This window comes from Ictalurus punctatus, chromosome 14 (genome assembly GCF_001660625.3).
Source record: "Ictalurus punctatus breed USDA103 chromosome 14, Coco_2.0, whole genome shotgun sequence".
Taxonomy (NCBI): domain Eukaryota; kingdom Metazoa; phylum Chordata; class Actinopteri; order Siluriformes; family Ictaluridae; genus Ictalurus; species Ictalurus punctatus.
Genome location: NC_030429.2, coordinates 23167520 through 23179894, shown reverse-complemented (window position 1 = coordinate 23179894; position 12375 = coordinate 23167520). Strand labels below are relative to the sequence as shown.

The following is a 12375-nucleotide window of genomic DNA, read 5'->3' as shown; positions in this document are numbered from 1 at the left end:
ATCTTTTGATCTCTTTTGATAGTAGGCGTGGTGGATCATAGAAAACTAAACGGTCGCTTAGATATTGTGGCGCGAGACCATTTAGTGCTTTAAAGGTTAATAAAAGTATTTTATAGTTAATGCGAGATTTTACTGGGAGCCAATACAGTACTGATAATATCGGTGTGATATGGTCGTATCTTCTAGGTCTAGTTAGGACTCTAGCAGCTGCATTCTGTACTAACTGGAGCTTATTTATATTCCTACTGGAACATCCAGACAGTAAGGCATTACAGTAATCTAATCTAGAGGTGACGAATGCATGAACTAGTATTTCCGCAATATGTAGTGACAATATGTTTCTTATTTTAGAAATATTTCTGAGATGAAAGAAGGCTATCCTAGTAATATTATCTACATGAGCATCAAATGATAGGCTGGAGTCAATAATCACACCAAGGTCTTTAATTGCTGTACATAAGGAAACAGAAAGACCATCCAGAGTAACCATGTGATCAGAAAGAATACTTCTAGCTACACGTGGGCCTAATAAAAGTATTTCTGTTTTATCAGAATTAAGTAGAAGGAAGTTAATTAACATCCAATGTCTAATGTCCTTTACACAATCCTCAACTTTACTAAGCTTCTGTCTGTCGTCTGGCTTCGCTGAAACATAAAACTGTGTATCATCAGCATAACAGTGGAAGATAATTCCATGTTTACGAATAATTTGACCTAGGTGTAGCATATATAAAGTAAAGAGCAGTGGGCCTAAAACAGAACATCTTTCAATTGCTTTCGAGAAAGTTGAAACCAGCTTGATGGAAAAAATAGGTTTTCATTAGTGAAGGCCCTGCCTCAAAGAATTCAGGCTATCATAAAAAGCCAGAAGAGGAGCAACAAAGTACTAATTGTGATGTTGACTGCATAATTTCATAGTTTCTAAATTTTGGACCAGGTCCAAAATGTTTATTTTGTGTCAGAAGGCGGTTGTAGAAGGTCATGTTATAGGAGTGCAAGAATGAGAGATGAGATAGAAGATAGAGACAGAAACTAAGACTGAGATTAGATTAATAACACTATGTGATATCAGAGACAGTAATGGCAGCAGGATGAGTGATAGAGACTGAAAAAGAAATTAACCAAACAACTTCAGTTACGATAACTAGTACCACAATCATCTAGAAAACCTCAAAAGTACACTTCATTTAAGTATTTTTTAGAACAATGCCTAGGAGACAATTAACCATATGTATTGCTTGTGCACCATTTCAATTTTGGGTTCAGAGGAGATCAACTCTAAGCCGTGCTTCCTGCTCGAGATACTGCCTCACCATGACTGAGCTGTGTCTGTGTTCTGGTAGCTAGATTTGGATGAGTTCATCATCATTATTCCATGGTGGTACATGGGGCATTACTGGTTTTCTATCGGCAAGCGGCCAGAAAGAGAAATAATACAAGCAAATGAGGTAGAAGGTAAATTCATATGTATATTAATATAATCTATTCCTTGTAAAGACTGATAAAGGCCTTCAGATCTAATCCTAAATCTTTCTTTGCTGAAGGTATTTAATTGAATGTTTAATTGAATATAACACTAAATACTCAGTATTCATATCATGATTATTGAGAGATTTCTAATGTGAGTTGTGAGTTAGTGTGGTGTGGTTCCTCTCCTCCACAGAGTGTCATTGTGTCGTATCACATCCTCCAACTCCGCACCTGCAGTCGCTCCCAGCTGCAGCAGTGCAGTCTCTCTACAATCTGACTGAGGGAGGTTTTTGTACGACTCTATAACACTGTGTGAACAGGTGGGTGCTACTGATATAATGGTAACTCTGACAGTAATAATCTCCTGCATCTTCAGTCTGGACTCCACTGATGGTCAGAGTGAAATCAGATCCAGATCCACTGCCACTGAAACGAGCTGGAAAACCTGACTGTAGCTGATTTACAAGTTTAATCAGGAGTTTAGGAGCTTCTCCAGGTTTCTGCTGATACCAGAATAAATAGTTGCTACTATACACTGCCTGGCTGGTTCTACAGTTGATGGTGACTGTTTCTCCTGGAAGAGCAGATTTCACTGCAGGAGTCTGAGTTACTGTGACTTGACCTCTGCATTCTGAAAAATACACAATAATAAAGCATGAAACTGAAATATAATAATATAGAATGAGTGTATTTGTATGAACAGATCATTGTAGAGATAAAATCTGAAGCAGTGTCTGACCTCGAGTCCAGAGGATCAGCGTCCAGATGAAGACGGGGATCAAAGTCATGGTAGCTGTGGGTGAAGTTGCTGTAGCAGCAGCTCTCAGTCATGAAGTGTTAAAGTCACAGCGCTATAAACACTCCCAGAGCACTGAAGCATGTGCTGCCAATGCAAAGTGTCCTCTGAGTATGGAGACGCCTTTACCACATTCCCCCAATCTTACTGTAAATCTCACACTACTACAGAGTTACTGTGTGAATTTAGCTTCTGGGGTCAGATGGAGATTTTCTGGAAAACACTTTTAGGTCTAAGATGCATAAATAAGTGAATTAGAGAGAGAAGCTTAAACTTTCACTGGATGGTGTTTGTACTGAATGTTAATGAGTTTCTCACTGTAGTGGATTTATGGTGGAAGAAGCAGCATCAGTGTTGGCAGTGAGTAAATACACACTAATATTTTAGATGGTAAATGAATGATTAGATTATTGTAGGACTTAAACATCATATCATAACTTTCTATCAGTCTACAGAAGGAGTGGAGAATTATTCTCACTTTAGCTCCACACATTCAGTCGTATATTGCAAATTTATCATTAGTACATCAGCAGTTTTACTCAGTGATGCATTATGGGTAAAACCTGTGCATTTGCAGATCTACAGTTTGTGAATTTTCAGCTTTTAGTTTGTGTAATTTATTTGTGTGAATTACTCACTAGCTGCATCCTCAGTTTAGACTGACAATCTTGATGTTTAAAAAGAGAAAAAACACTAAAACGTAATAAAAACAGTCAGAGAGTTAGTGTATTAATCAGCTGATGTGAACAGAAGTTGGGGTTTTGTAGCTGTTTTGTAATAAGAGGTTTAAATGGATGGAGAGAGCAGTGAGTTTAGAGCAGCAGGGTTTTTGTACGGCCACTAAACCTGTTTGTATCACTGTGGTGGACTTTCGGTGGAGGAACTAAACTGTCTGTGGGCCGTAAGTAACCTGTTTATTAATGACTGAAATGGAGTGTGTTCAGATTAATGACTGAAATAGAGTGTGTTCAGATTAATGACTGAAATAGAGTGTGTTCCGATTAATGACTGAAATGGAGTGTGTTCAGATTAATGACTGAAATGGAGTGTGTTCGGATTAATGACTGAAATGGAGTGTGTTCCGATTAATGACTGAAATGAAGTGTGTTCAGATTAATGACTGAAATGGAGTGTGTTCAGATTAATGACTAAATTAAATTGTGTTCATTTTGTTTCTCATTTTTCTTATTTTAGAAGTTTGAGAAAATGTATCTGACTTTAGTGCCAGTAGCTCAATTTAATTTAAATCGACAAACAAAATAGAATTTGTTGTTAGTGTATATTACTGACTTTTTTTTTTGTTGAGTTACACTAATTATATTTAACTATATTTAATATCTCAGAGACTGTGAGTCCATAAACAGAGTTAAATTTGGAAGCATAAATTGAATTTACTTAAATAATAAATAAGTTGTATTTTAAATGCCGTTTATTCATATTAAAAAATAATTGTAATATTTCAGATTATTGAATATACTGTACAGTTAGATTTGAACTTCCAGTGATCACAGTAATATAAATCATTATAGATTTAAGATGTAAAAGTATTTGAATTGAATGTGAAACGTTTGTGATGCTCCACTGAACTCAGTTCTGCTCTGTAAGATATAAAGGGAAGTGAAACACACACAGCGAGCTGAAACGAAGCCTGAGTGACTGACAGCTGTCTTTTCCTTTCTCAACTGTGTGTGTGTGTGTGTGTGTGTGTGTGTGTGTGTGTGTGTGTGTGTGTGTGTGTGTGTCTAGGCCTCACCCAGCCCAGTGTGACGGTGTTGCCCCCCTCCAGTGTAGAGCTGCAGCAGGAGAAGGTCACACTCGTGTGTGTGGCCTACAAGGGCTTCCCCTCGGACTGGAGGCTGAGCTGGAAGGTTGATGGGAGCAGCTGGAGCTCGGGGGAGAGCCACAGCTCCGCAGTTCTGCAGGCGGACGGCCTCTACAGCTGGAGCAGCACGCTGAGCCTCCACCCGGAGCAGTGGAGGAACAAGGTGGTGACCTGTGAGGCCTCCAAGGACAACCAACCACCTGTGGTGAGCACAGTGAACACAGAGCAGTGCTGAGAGCTGTGAGCTCACACACACGTTACTCAGCTCACCTTCTACTGCTTCACTGTGTGTTCCATGTGACCTTTACTGCTCAAATGTCCCACTTTCATCATTTCATCTGTTATTGACATGTGAGCTCACACACTCCTCACTTTAACTCAGATCTTCTTCTCATCACCTAATTATGTGTTAAGTGTGTGTATCACTGCAATGTCCTGCTTTGAATTATTAATAAAAGCCTTTGAATCAGTAAACACTTTTGCTGCACATTATTGATTATGCACATCTTACACAAATCACCAATGCATCTCTCAGTATATGAAAAATACAAAATAATAATAATAATAATAATAATAATAATAATAATAATAATAATAATAATAATAATAATAACAACACTTGGTTTTACACCATATATATATAAAATATAACTATATAACCTTCGGCTGTAGAATTTTCTAAGTGTCCTGTATCGTGAATTGTCTTCAGCCTGAACTAATGGAGAAAAAGCATCGACACTGAGGATGTGGTTGACTGAGATTAAAGTTGTAAGGCATTTTTATTTAAAAGGTTGTTGGGAATTTCATGTTACTTTCACCCATCTGCTAGTTGGGGACTGGTGTGATGGTGTTGGAAATGCTGTTACACCTACTGTATTAATCACGTCTGTACCCCTGTATGTTACTCACACTGAAGTGTAATAAATATTCAGTTACAAAAAATAATAAGTATTCCTTATATAGTGAATTTCCCCATACCAAGAGACACGTTACACTTTAAACATCAGTATGTACCTAGAATGTATCAGTTAGCCCACAGCTTCCAATCCCTGGTCCTGGAGTGTTCCCTGTCCTGCACATTTTCAATTCAATTCAATTCAATTTTATTTGTATAGCGCTTTTTACAATAGACATTGTCTCAAAGCAGCTTTACAGAAATATCAACACGGTATACAGATATTAAAGTTGTGAATTTATCCCAACTGAGCAAGCCACTGAGTGGCGACGGTGGCAAGGAAAAACTCCCTAAGACGTTTTAAGAGGAAGAAACCTTGAGAGGAACCCGACTCAGAAGGGAACCCATCCTCATCTGGGTAACAACAGATATTGTGAAAAAGTTCATTATGGATTTATATGAAGTCTGTATGGCGTTAGGAGCAGCCGTAGTCCCAGCAGTCTGGAATTGGATAAGATTTGAGCTCCATCCAGAGGCTGAAAGGATCTGGATCTCTAGTATCTCCATAAATTCGTGTGGGGCTCGGCGAAAGGAGAGAGGGAGAAAGTAGAACAGAATCTATTCAGGGTAGGCTTGAGTAAACAAATACGTTTTAAGCTTAGACTTAAACACTGAGACTGTGTCTGAGTCCCGAACACTAATAGGAAGACTGTTCCATAACTGTGGGGCTCTATAAGAGAAAGCTCTTCCCCCTGCTGTAGCCTTCACTATTCGAGGTACCGTCAGATAGCCTGCATCTTTTGATCTAAGTAGGCGTGGCGGATCATATAAAACCAAAAGGTCGCTTAGATATTGTGACGCGAGACCGTTTAGTGCTTTATAGGTTAATAAGAGTATTTTATAATTAATGCGAGATTTTACTGGGAGCCAATGCAGTGTGGATAATATCGGTGTGATATGGTCGTATCTTCTAGTTCTAGTTAGGACTCTAGCAGCTGCATTCTGGACTAACTGGAGCTTATTTATATTCCTACTGGAACATCCAGACACTACGGCATTACAGTAATCTAATCTAGAGGTGACGAATGCATGAACTAGTATTTCCGCATCATGTAGTGACAATATGTTTCTTATTTTAGAAATATTTCTGAGATGAAAGAAGGATATCCTAGTAATATTATCTACATGAGCATCAAATGATAGGCTGGAGTCAATAATCACTCCAAGGTCTTTAACTGCTGCACATGATGAAACAGAAAGACCATCCAGAGTAACCATGTGATCAGAAAGGATACTTCTAGCTACACGTGGGCCTAATAAAAGTATTTCTGTTTTATCAGAATTAAGCAGAAGGAAGTTAATTAACATCCAATGTCTAATGTCCTTTACACAATCCTCAACTTTACTAAGCTTATGTCTGTCCTCTGGCTTCGCTGAAACATACAACTGTGTATCATCAGCATAACAGTGGAAGCTAATTCCATGTTTACGAATAATTTGACCTAGGGGTAGCATATATAAAGTAAAGAGCAGTGGGCCTAAAACAGAACCCTGTGGAACTCCAAAAGTAACCTCAGTACGCATGGAGAATTCACCATTTACATCTACGAACTGATAACGATCGGTCAGATAAGACCTGAGCCAGGAGAGGACTGTTCCCTTAATACCAACAACATTTTCTAATCTATCAAGGAGAATAGTGTGATCTATAGTATCAAAAGCTGCAGTAAGGTCGAGTAACACAAGCAGCGAGACACAACCCTGATCGTAGGTCAGTAGAAGGTCATTTACTACTTTAACTAACGCTGTCTCTGTGCTATGATGAGGTCTAAATCCTGACTGATACATTTCATGAATGTTATTCCTATCTAAGTACGAGCATAACTGCTTTGCTACAGCCTTTTCTAAAATCTTAGAGATGAAGGGGAGATTTGATATAGGTCTATAGCTGGACAATTGAGACGGGTCAAGATCAGGTTTTTTAATCAAGGGTTTAATAACTGCTAATTTAAGTGATTTAGGTACATAGCCACTGCTTAGGGAAGAATTGATTATATTTAGAAGTGGCTCAATTACTACTGGACCAATCTGTTTAAACAAACATGTAGGTACGGGATCTAGTATGCAAGTTGATGAATTTGCTGAAGAGATTAATGTAGCTAGTTCGGTCTCTCTAAGCGGAGCAAAACACTCTAAACATTGATCTGATATTGCTACACTGTCATGTAATGGGTTTGTTACAGTACTGTCCAGTTTTAATTTAATGGCCTGTATTTCACGTCTAATATAGATGTATAATATACATTTTAGTGTTTTGTCTGCAGTAACACACTGAAACACTGAAATGTGCAGGACTGGGGTTACTGGGGTGGACAATGGATGGACCAGGGTTAGGAACCTGTGAGTTAGGCAATATGAGGACACCATGAACACTAATCAAGCACGTGGTACCTCAAACAGCAAGAAATTACACAGAAGTGAGGAGGAACACTAATACATTTGTTGTTGAAATAGGTTCATGTGATCCAGGGGAAACAAAACCAGGAAGCAGGTAACATTCCCTGAGTCTCAAAGCTGATCCTTACTCAGAGTTCATCCTCCAGTCTGAAATGTCCCTCTACTGAGCAAAATGCTAGTGTAGCTAATCCATCCATTATCTATACCACAGGGTCAGAGGGAACCTGGAGACTATCCCCGGGAGCACAAGGCAGGGTACACCCAGAACAGCTTACCAATCCATTGCAGAGCACATTCACACACCCATTCATACACTACAGACACTTCGGACATGCCAATCAGCCTACCATGTATGTCTTTAGACTGGGGGAGGAAACCGGAGTACTCAGAGGAAACTCCACACACAGGGCAGCGGTGGGAATCCAACCCCCAACCCTGGCGTCGTGATCCGAACATGCTAACCACTAAACCACCGTGCACCCCATACTATATGGTCAAACGATTAAAACAAAAAACAAGGTAATAAACCCTGCCTGAGAGAGTCACAGCTGATCTTAGTGAGTTCAGTTGATGTTTCTGACTGCACAAGCAAGATGGTTGAATATAATTATTGATAGTCTGCACACGAGCGTTTGATGAGGAAGGTTTTGTTTTGGGCCCCAAAAGTTCTGGAAACCAACAGATCACACACAGACACAGACCGGTGTAAATGAATTGCGTCAATTGAATAGGTAGAGTGTGTGCAGGGCCGGCACTACCTAAAGGCAGAGTAGGCAATTGCCTAGAGCCTCGGGATTGGAAGCAGCGGCTTCATAACCGTAACTTCCCTATACGCTAGTGCACCAATCAAGATGTGCAGGAAAAGGTTAGGCTCTTTGCCTATTGGATATAGATGAATTGTCACTCACCTGTAGTGAAACCAGTTAACATTACCGTTTCAAAGTGGGTCAAACCCTCTGAAAGTATGAAGAGAGAGGGTACGATGAACAAAATACAAAATTGCAACTTTTCTGCAGCCGACTGACTTTAAGTCAGTGACTTATGATGGCGTAGAAACGAACACATCCTTCAGAGGCTGCTGAGCGAAAGGCTAAACAGGCACGCAAAGAAAGTGCAGCTCGTGATGCAGGTGCGTGAGTTATCATCATCTATTTTGGAGTGATTGTACTGTACTCTAAAAATGAACTGGGCCTTGTTCTGTCGATCAGAGTCATTTCAGGATAGATCATTTGCTGGTTTATTCAGAGTTCAAAAGAGCGTGAGCGCCGTGGACGCGTTGAGACTGTCAGACACTGAATTCGTACGTACAATGACATTGCGTCGGGATCGGGAGAGAAATACTAAAGTAAAAGTAAAGAAGTTTTAATAAAAATCAAAGAGCAAACACACTAGAGTATTAAAAAAAGTTCCTCAACTGTCTGTTTATCTATTAAATTGCGCTGATGTTTACATTACTGCTCTAACATAATATTTCATTTAGTTTTCAAATCATGAATATTATTGTTATATTTAATAAAAAATAAGCATACAATTTAATGAAGAAATGAACTATTCTTTCTGTGTAGTAGTTTCTCTCTTTCACTTCCACTAGCAGTTGATTTGTGTATATAGTGCATATTTAAGGTATTGCACTACAACACATAACATGACTATATCTATAGTCTATATAGGGTCAATAGGAGGGGGAAATCCTGTCCATACCCAGCTTGGAAAAAAACCATAAAGGGCTGATGTTCATTTACTGAAGTGGTGTGCAGGAAGTGTTCATCTGTTATTATTTGTTGGCAATGTAATGGTGTCTTGTATTTTTCTTTTTATTTTACTGTATAGAATTGGCAAAACTGTTCGTTATCTGAAATAGTGGTTTTGTGTGTTACAATAAATAAATTACTCAACAAATTACGGCAAAAAAAGTTGAATCAAGTTAAGTTAACATTTTAACAAGTTGTCATAGGAGGAGTGCGGGGGGCCTCCAATATAAATTTTTCCTAGGGGCTCCAAATGTGTAGAACTGGCTCTCTCTCTCTGTCTGTCTGTCTGTCTGTCTGTGTGTGTGTGTGTGTGTGTGTGTGTGTGTGTGTGTGTGTGTGTGTGTGTGTGTGTGTGTGTGTGTGTGTGTGTGTGTGACTGGTGGGATCACGTCTATCTACAGGATATTAGGTGAAGAGTGTGTTTATATAAAGGGAGTGAATATAGACAGACTAATATCACATAGAACTATTTTTCACAGTTTGCACCATGACAGTCTAGAAAATCAGGAAACTATTTATCTTACAGTAGTGGACGTGATGGACTGTGTGCAGTGTGGTGTGATGATTATTGAGAGATTTCTAATGTGAGTTGTGAGTTAGTGTGGTGTGGTTCCTCTCCTCCACAGAGTGTCACTGTGTCGTATCACATCCTCCAACTCAGCACCTGCAGTCGCTCCCAGCTGCAGCAGTGCAGTCTCTCTACAATCTGACTGAGGGAGGTTTTTGTACGACTCTATCACACTGTGTGAACCAATAGCCAGTAATGTCATGCCAACTCTGACAGTAATAATCTCCTGCATCTTCAGTCTGGACTCCACTGATGGTCAGAGTGAAATCAGATCCAGATCCACTGCCACTGAAACGAGCTGGAATACCCGACTGTAGCTGATTTGCTTTTATGATCAGCAGTTTAGGAGCTTCTCCAGGTTTCTGCTGATACCAAGCTAAAGGTTGATAACCCCAACCTTGGTACACCTGAGGATTGGTTCTACAGTTGATGGTGACTGTTTCTCCTGGAAGAGCAGATTTCACTGCAGGAGTCTGAGTTACTGTGGCTTGACCTCTGCATTCTGAAAAAAAAACCCCACAATAATGAAGCATGAAACTGAAATATAATAATATAGAATGAGTGTATTTGTATGAACAGATCATTGTAGAGATAAAATATGAAGCAGTGTCTGACCTTGAGTCCAGAGGATCAGTGTCCAGATGAAGACGGGGATCAAAGTCATGGTAGCTGTGGGTGAAGTTGCTGTAGCAGCAGCTCTCGGTCATGAAGTGTTAAAGTCACAGCGCTATAAACACTCCCAGAGCACTGAAGCATGTGCTGCCAATGCAAAGTGTCCTCTGAGTATGGAGACGCCTTTACCACATTCCCCCAATCTTACTGTAAATCTCACACTACTACAGAGTTACTGTGTGAATTTAGCTTCTGGGGTCAGATGGAGATTTTCTGGAAAATAGTTTTTAGTGAATTATAGAGAGAATGTTAAAATCTAACTGGTCGAAAGTTTATGAGAGATTCCTTTTTATTTTCATTTTGTTTCAGTCCAAAAGAATTCAGTTGTCCACTTTAAAACACGCTTATCAGTCTGAGGTGGTGTCAGTGGTGTAGCTGTGCTGAATAAAGCTTCAATGTGGAAAGCGTGTCTCCTTTTAGTGAAGTGTCTTTTGTCCAGTTAACCCCTGGCATTAACACGCATCCTGGGTGATTGGATTATAAGTGGACAGCGCTAAGTACAGGTATGAACGGGGTCGAATGTATATTGAAGACGCATTGTGATTCGTTCACTCAAACCACATTCGGAGGTGGTCTGGGATGCATATGGCCACATCACATTTGTAGTGTGAACTCTCATGTGTCCTGAAGCATCCAGGACGGCAACGAAGGACCAACTACTTGACAGCGCTAGCCAGAAAATATCTATTCATTGCAAAAATGTTTGTAAATATCATGTTAATCATGTTAATATCAGGTATGAACAGCAACTTTAACAGCAGGTCGAGTGCAGCACTGTGTGTTGTGCTTGAGTGAGTTTGGCTGAAGAACCATGAACATCTGCTGAAAGTGCTGATCTATTCTAGGACTCCGAGCTGTTCATGCAAATGTGTGTGTGTGTGTGTGTGTGTGTGTGTGTGTGTGTGTGTGTGTGTGTATGCGTGTGCATGTGTGTTTCACTGAGTAAATCTATCTCTTTATATACTATTGAGTGAGGAGGACATTTTTCACTTCTTATTTTTTCTTTGTATCTGTCACTCAAATCTCCTGATGACCTTTACAGAAGTTCTCACACTCCTCTCTTTATAACAGCGGGAGAAGAAAGAGCTCTAATTGATACTTAATATTTATTAGGTCTTGCTCATGTAGTGATGGGTCTGTCAGCATCATCATGGTCCAGAGACAACAGACTGCTCTGAGTTAATCATGACTGAACCAGTAAGCAGATAGTTACAGGAATGTTGTTTATGACTTTCAGCTCATTCTGAAGGTCCTGATCATGCAACATTCATAGAATGAATTGTGCTACCTCTTACTGAACTGAATGTGGATGTAAGTATTCATAGTCACTGTGTGTGCATACTTAAATGTGTACAAGTGTGTAAAAATAAAAGGTGAATGATTCGAACTAAAATCATGCCAGTACATGTATTGTTTCAATTCAGTCAAATGCAATCTCCAAAACAAAAAGGTGTTTATGGTTAGGATTAGGGGCAGGTGAGTGTTCCAGCCTATTCTTACAAATTCATTAATATAAAAGTGAATGTAATTGAAATACTTTTCCTTCTAAAGGTTCAGATTCTTAATATCTCATACATGAGGGTATAGAAGAACTGCAAAGTAAACTAGGATTACAACAGAGCAAGATGCAGGTCAGACAAACTGGACATAACATGTCTGTAATGACAGGAACAGGTAGAAAAAAATGGTAAGGGGGCCTGGACAAAGCTGGGTCATCAGCTGGAGAAATCACACCATGTTAGAGTTCATTCCACCACCTGGGGAAGGACACAGAAGAGTCGTGATGCAATATGAGGAAAGTGAGTTACTTTACTAGAACTACCCAGAGTTTACGTGTCTGGTCAGATGGTGTGACATAAGAGTTCTCCGTAGAGTTCACATAAATCATGCGGATGCATCTCCAGGGATATACAGCAGCTCAGTCTTGCTGCATTTTAGTTTCTG

General features: G+C 39.6%; 2 gene segments (V, D, J or C); one reads left to right on the top strand and one right to left on the bottom strand.

Moving 5' to 3' along the window:
* Positions 1-2235: 2235 nt before the first annotated feature.
* LOC128634960 (Ig kappa-b4 chain C region-like) lies at positions 2236-4562 on the top strand. The segment is given in 3 exon segments: positions 2236-2415; positions 3083-3167; positions 4013-4562. Coding segments are annotated over 3 exon segments (576 nt in total).
* A 5126-nt stretch (positions 4563-9688) lies between these two features.
* LOC108274618 (Ig kappa chain V region 3381-like) lies at positions 9689-10481 on the bottom strand. The segment is given in 2 exon segments: positions 9689-10261; positions 10375-10481. Coding segments are annotated over 2 exon segments (420 nt in total).
* Between the last annotated feature and the right edge of the window lie 1894 nt (positions 10482-12375).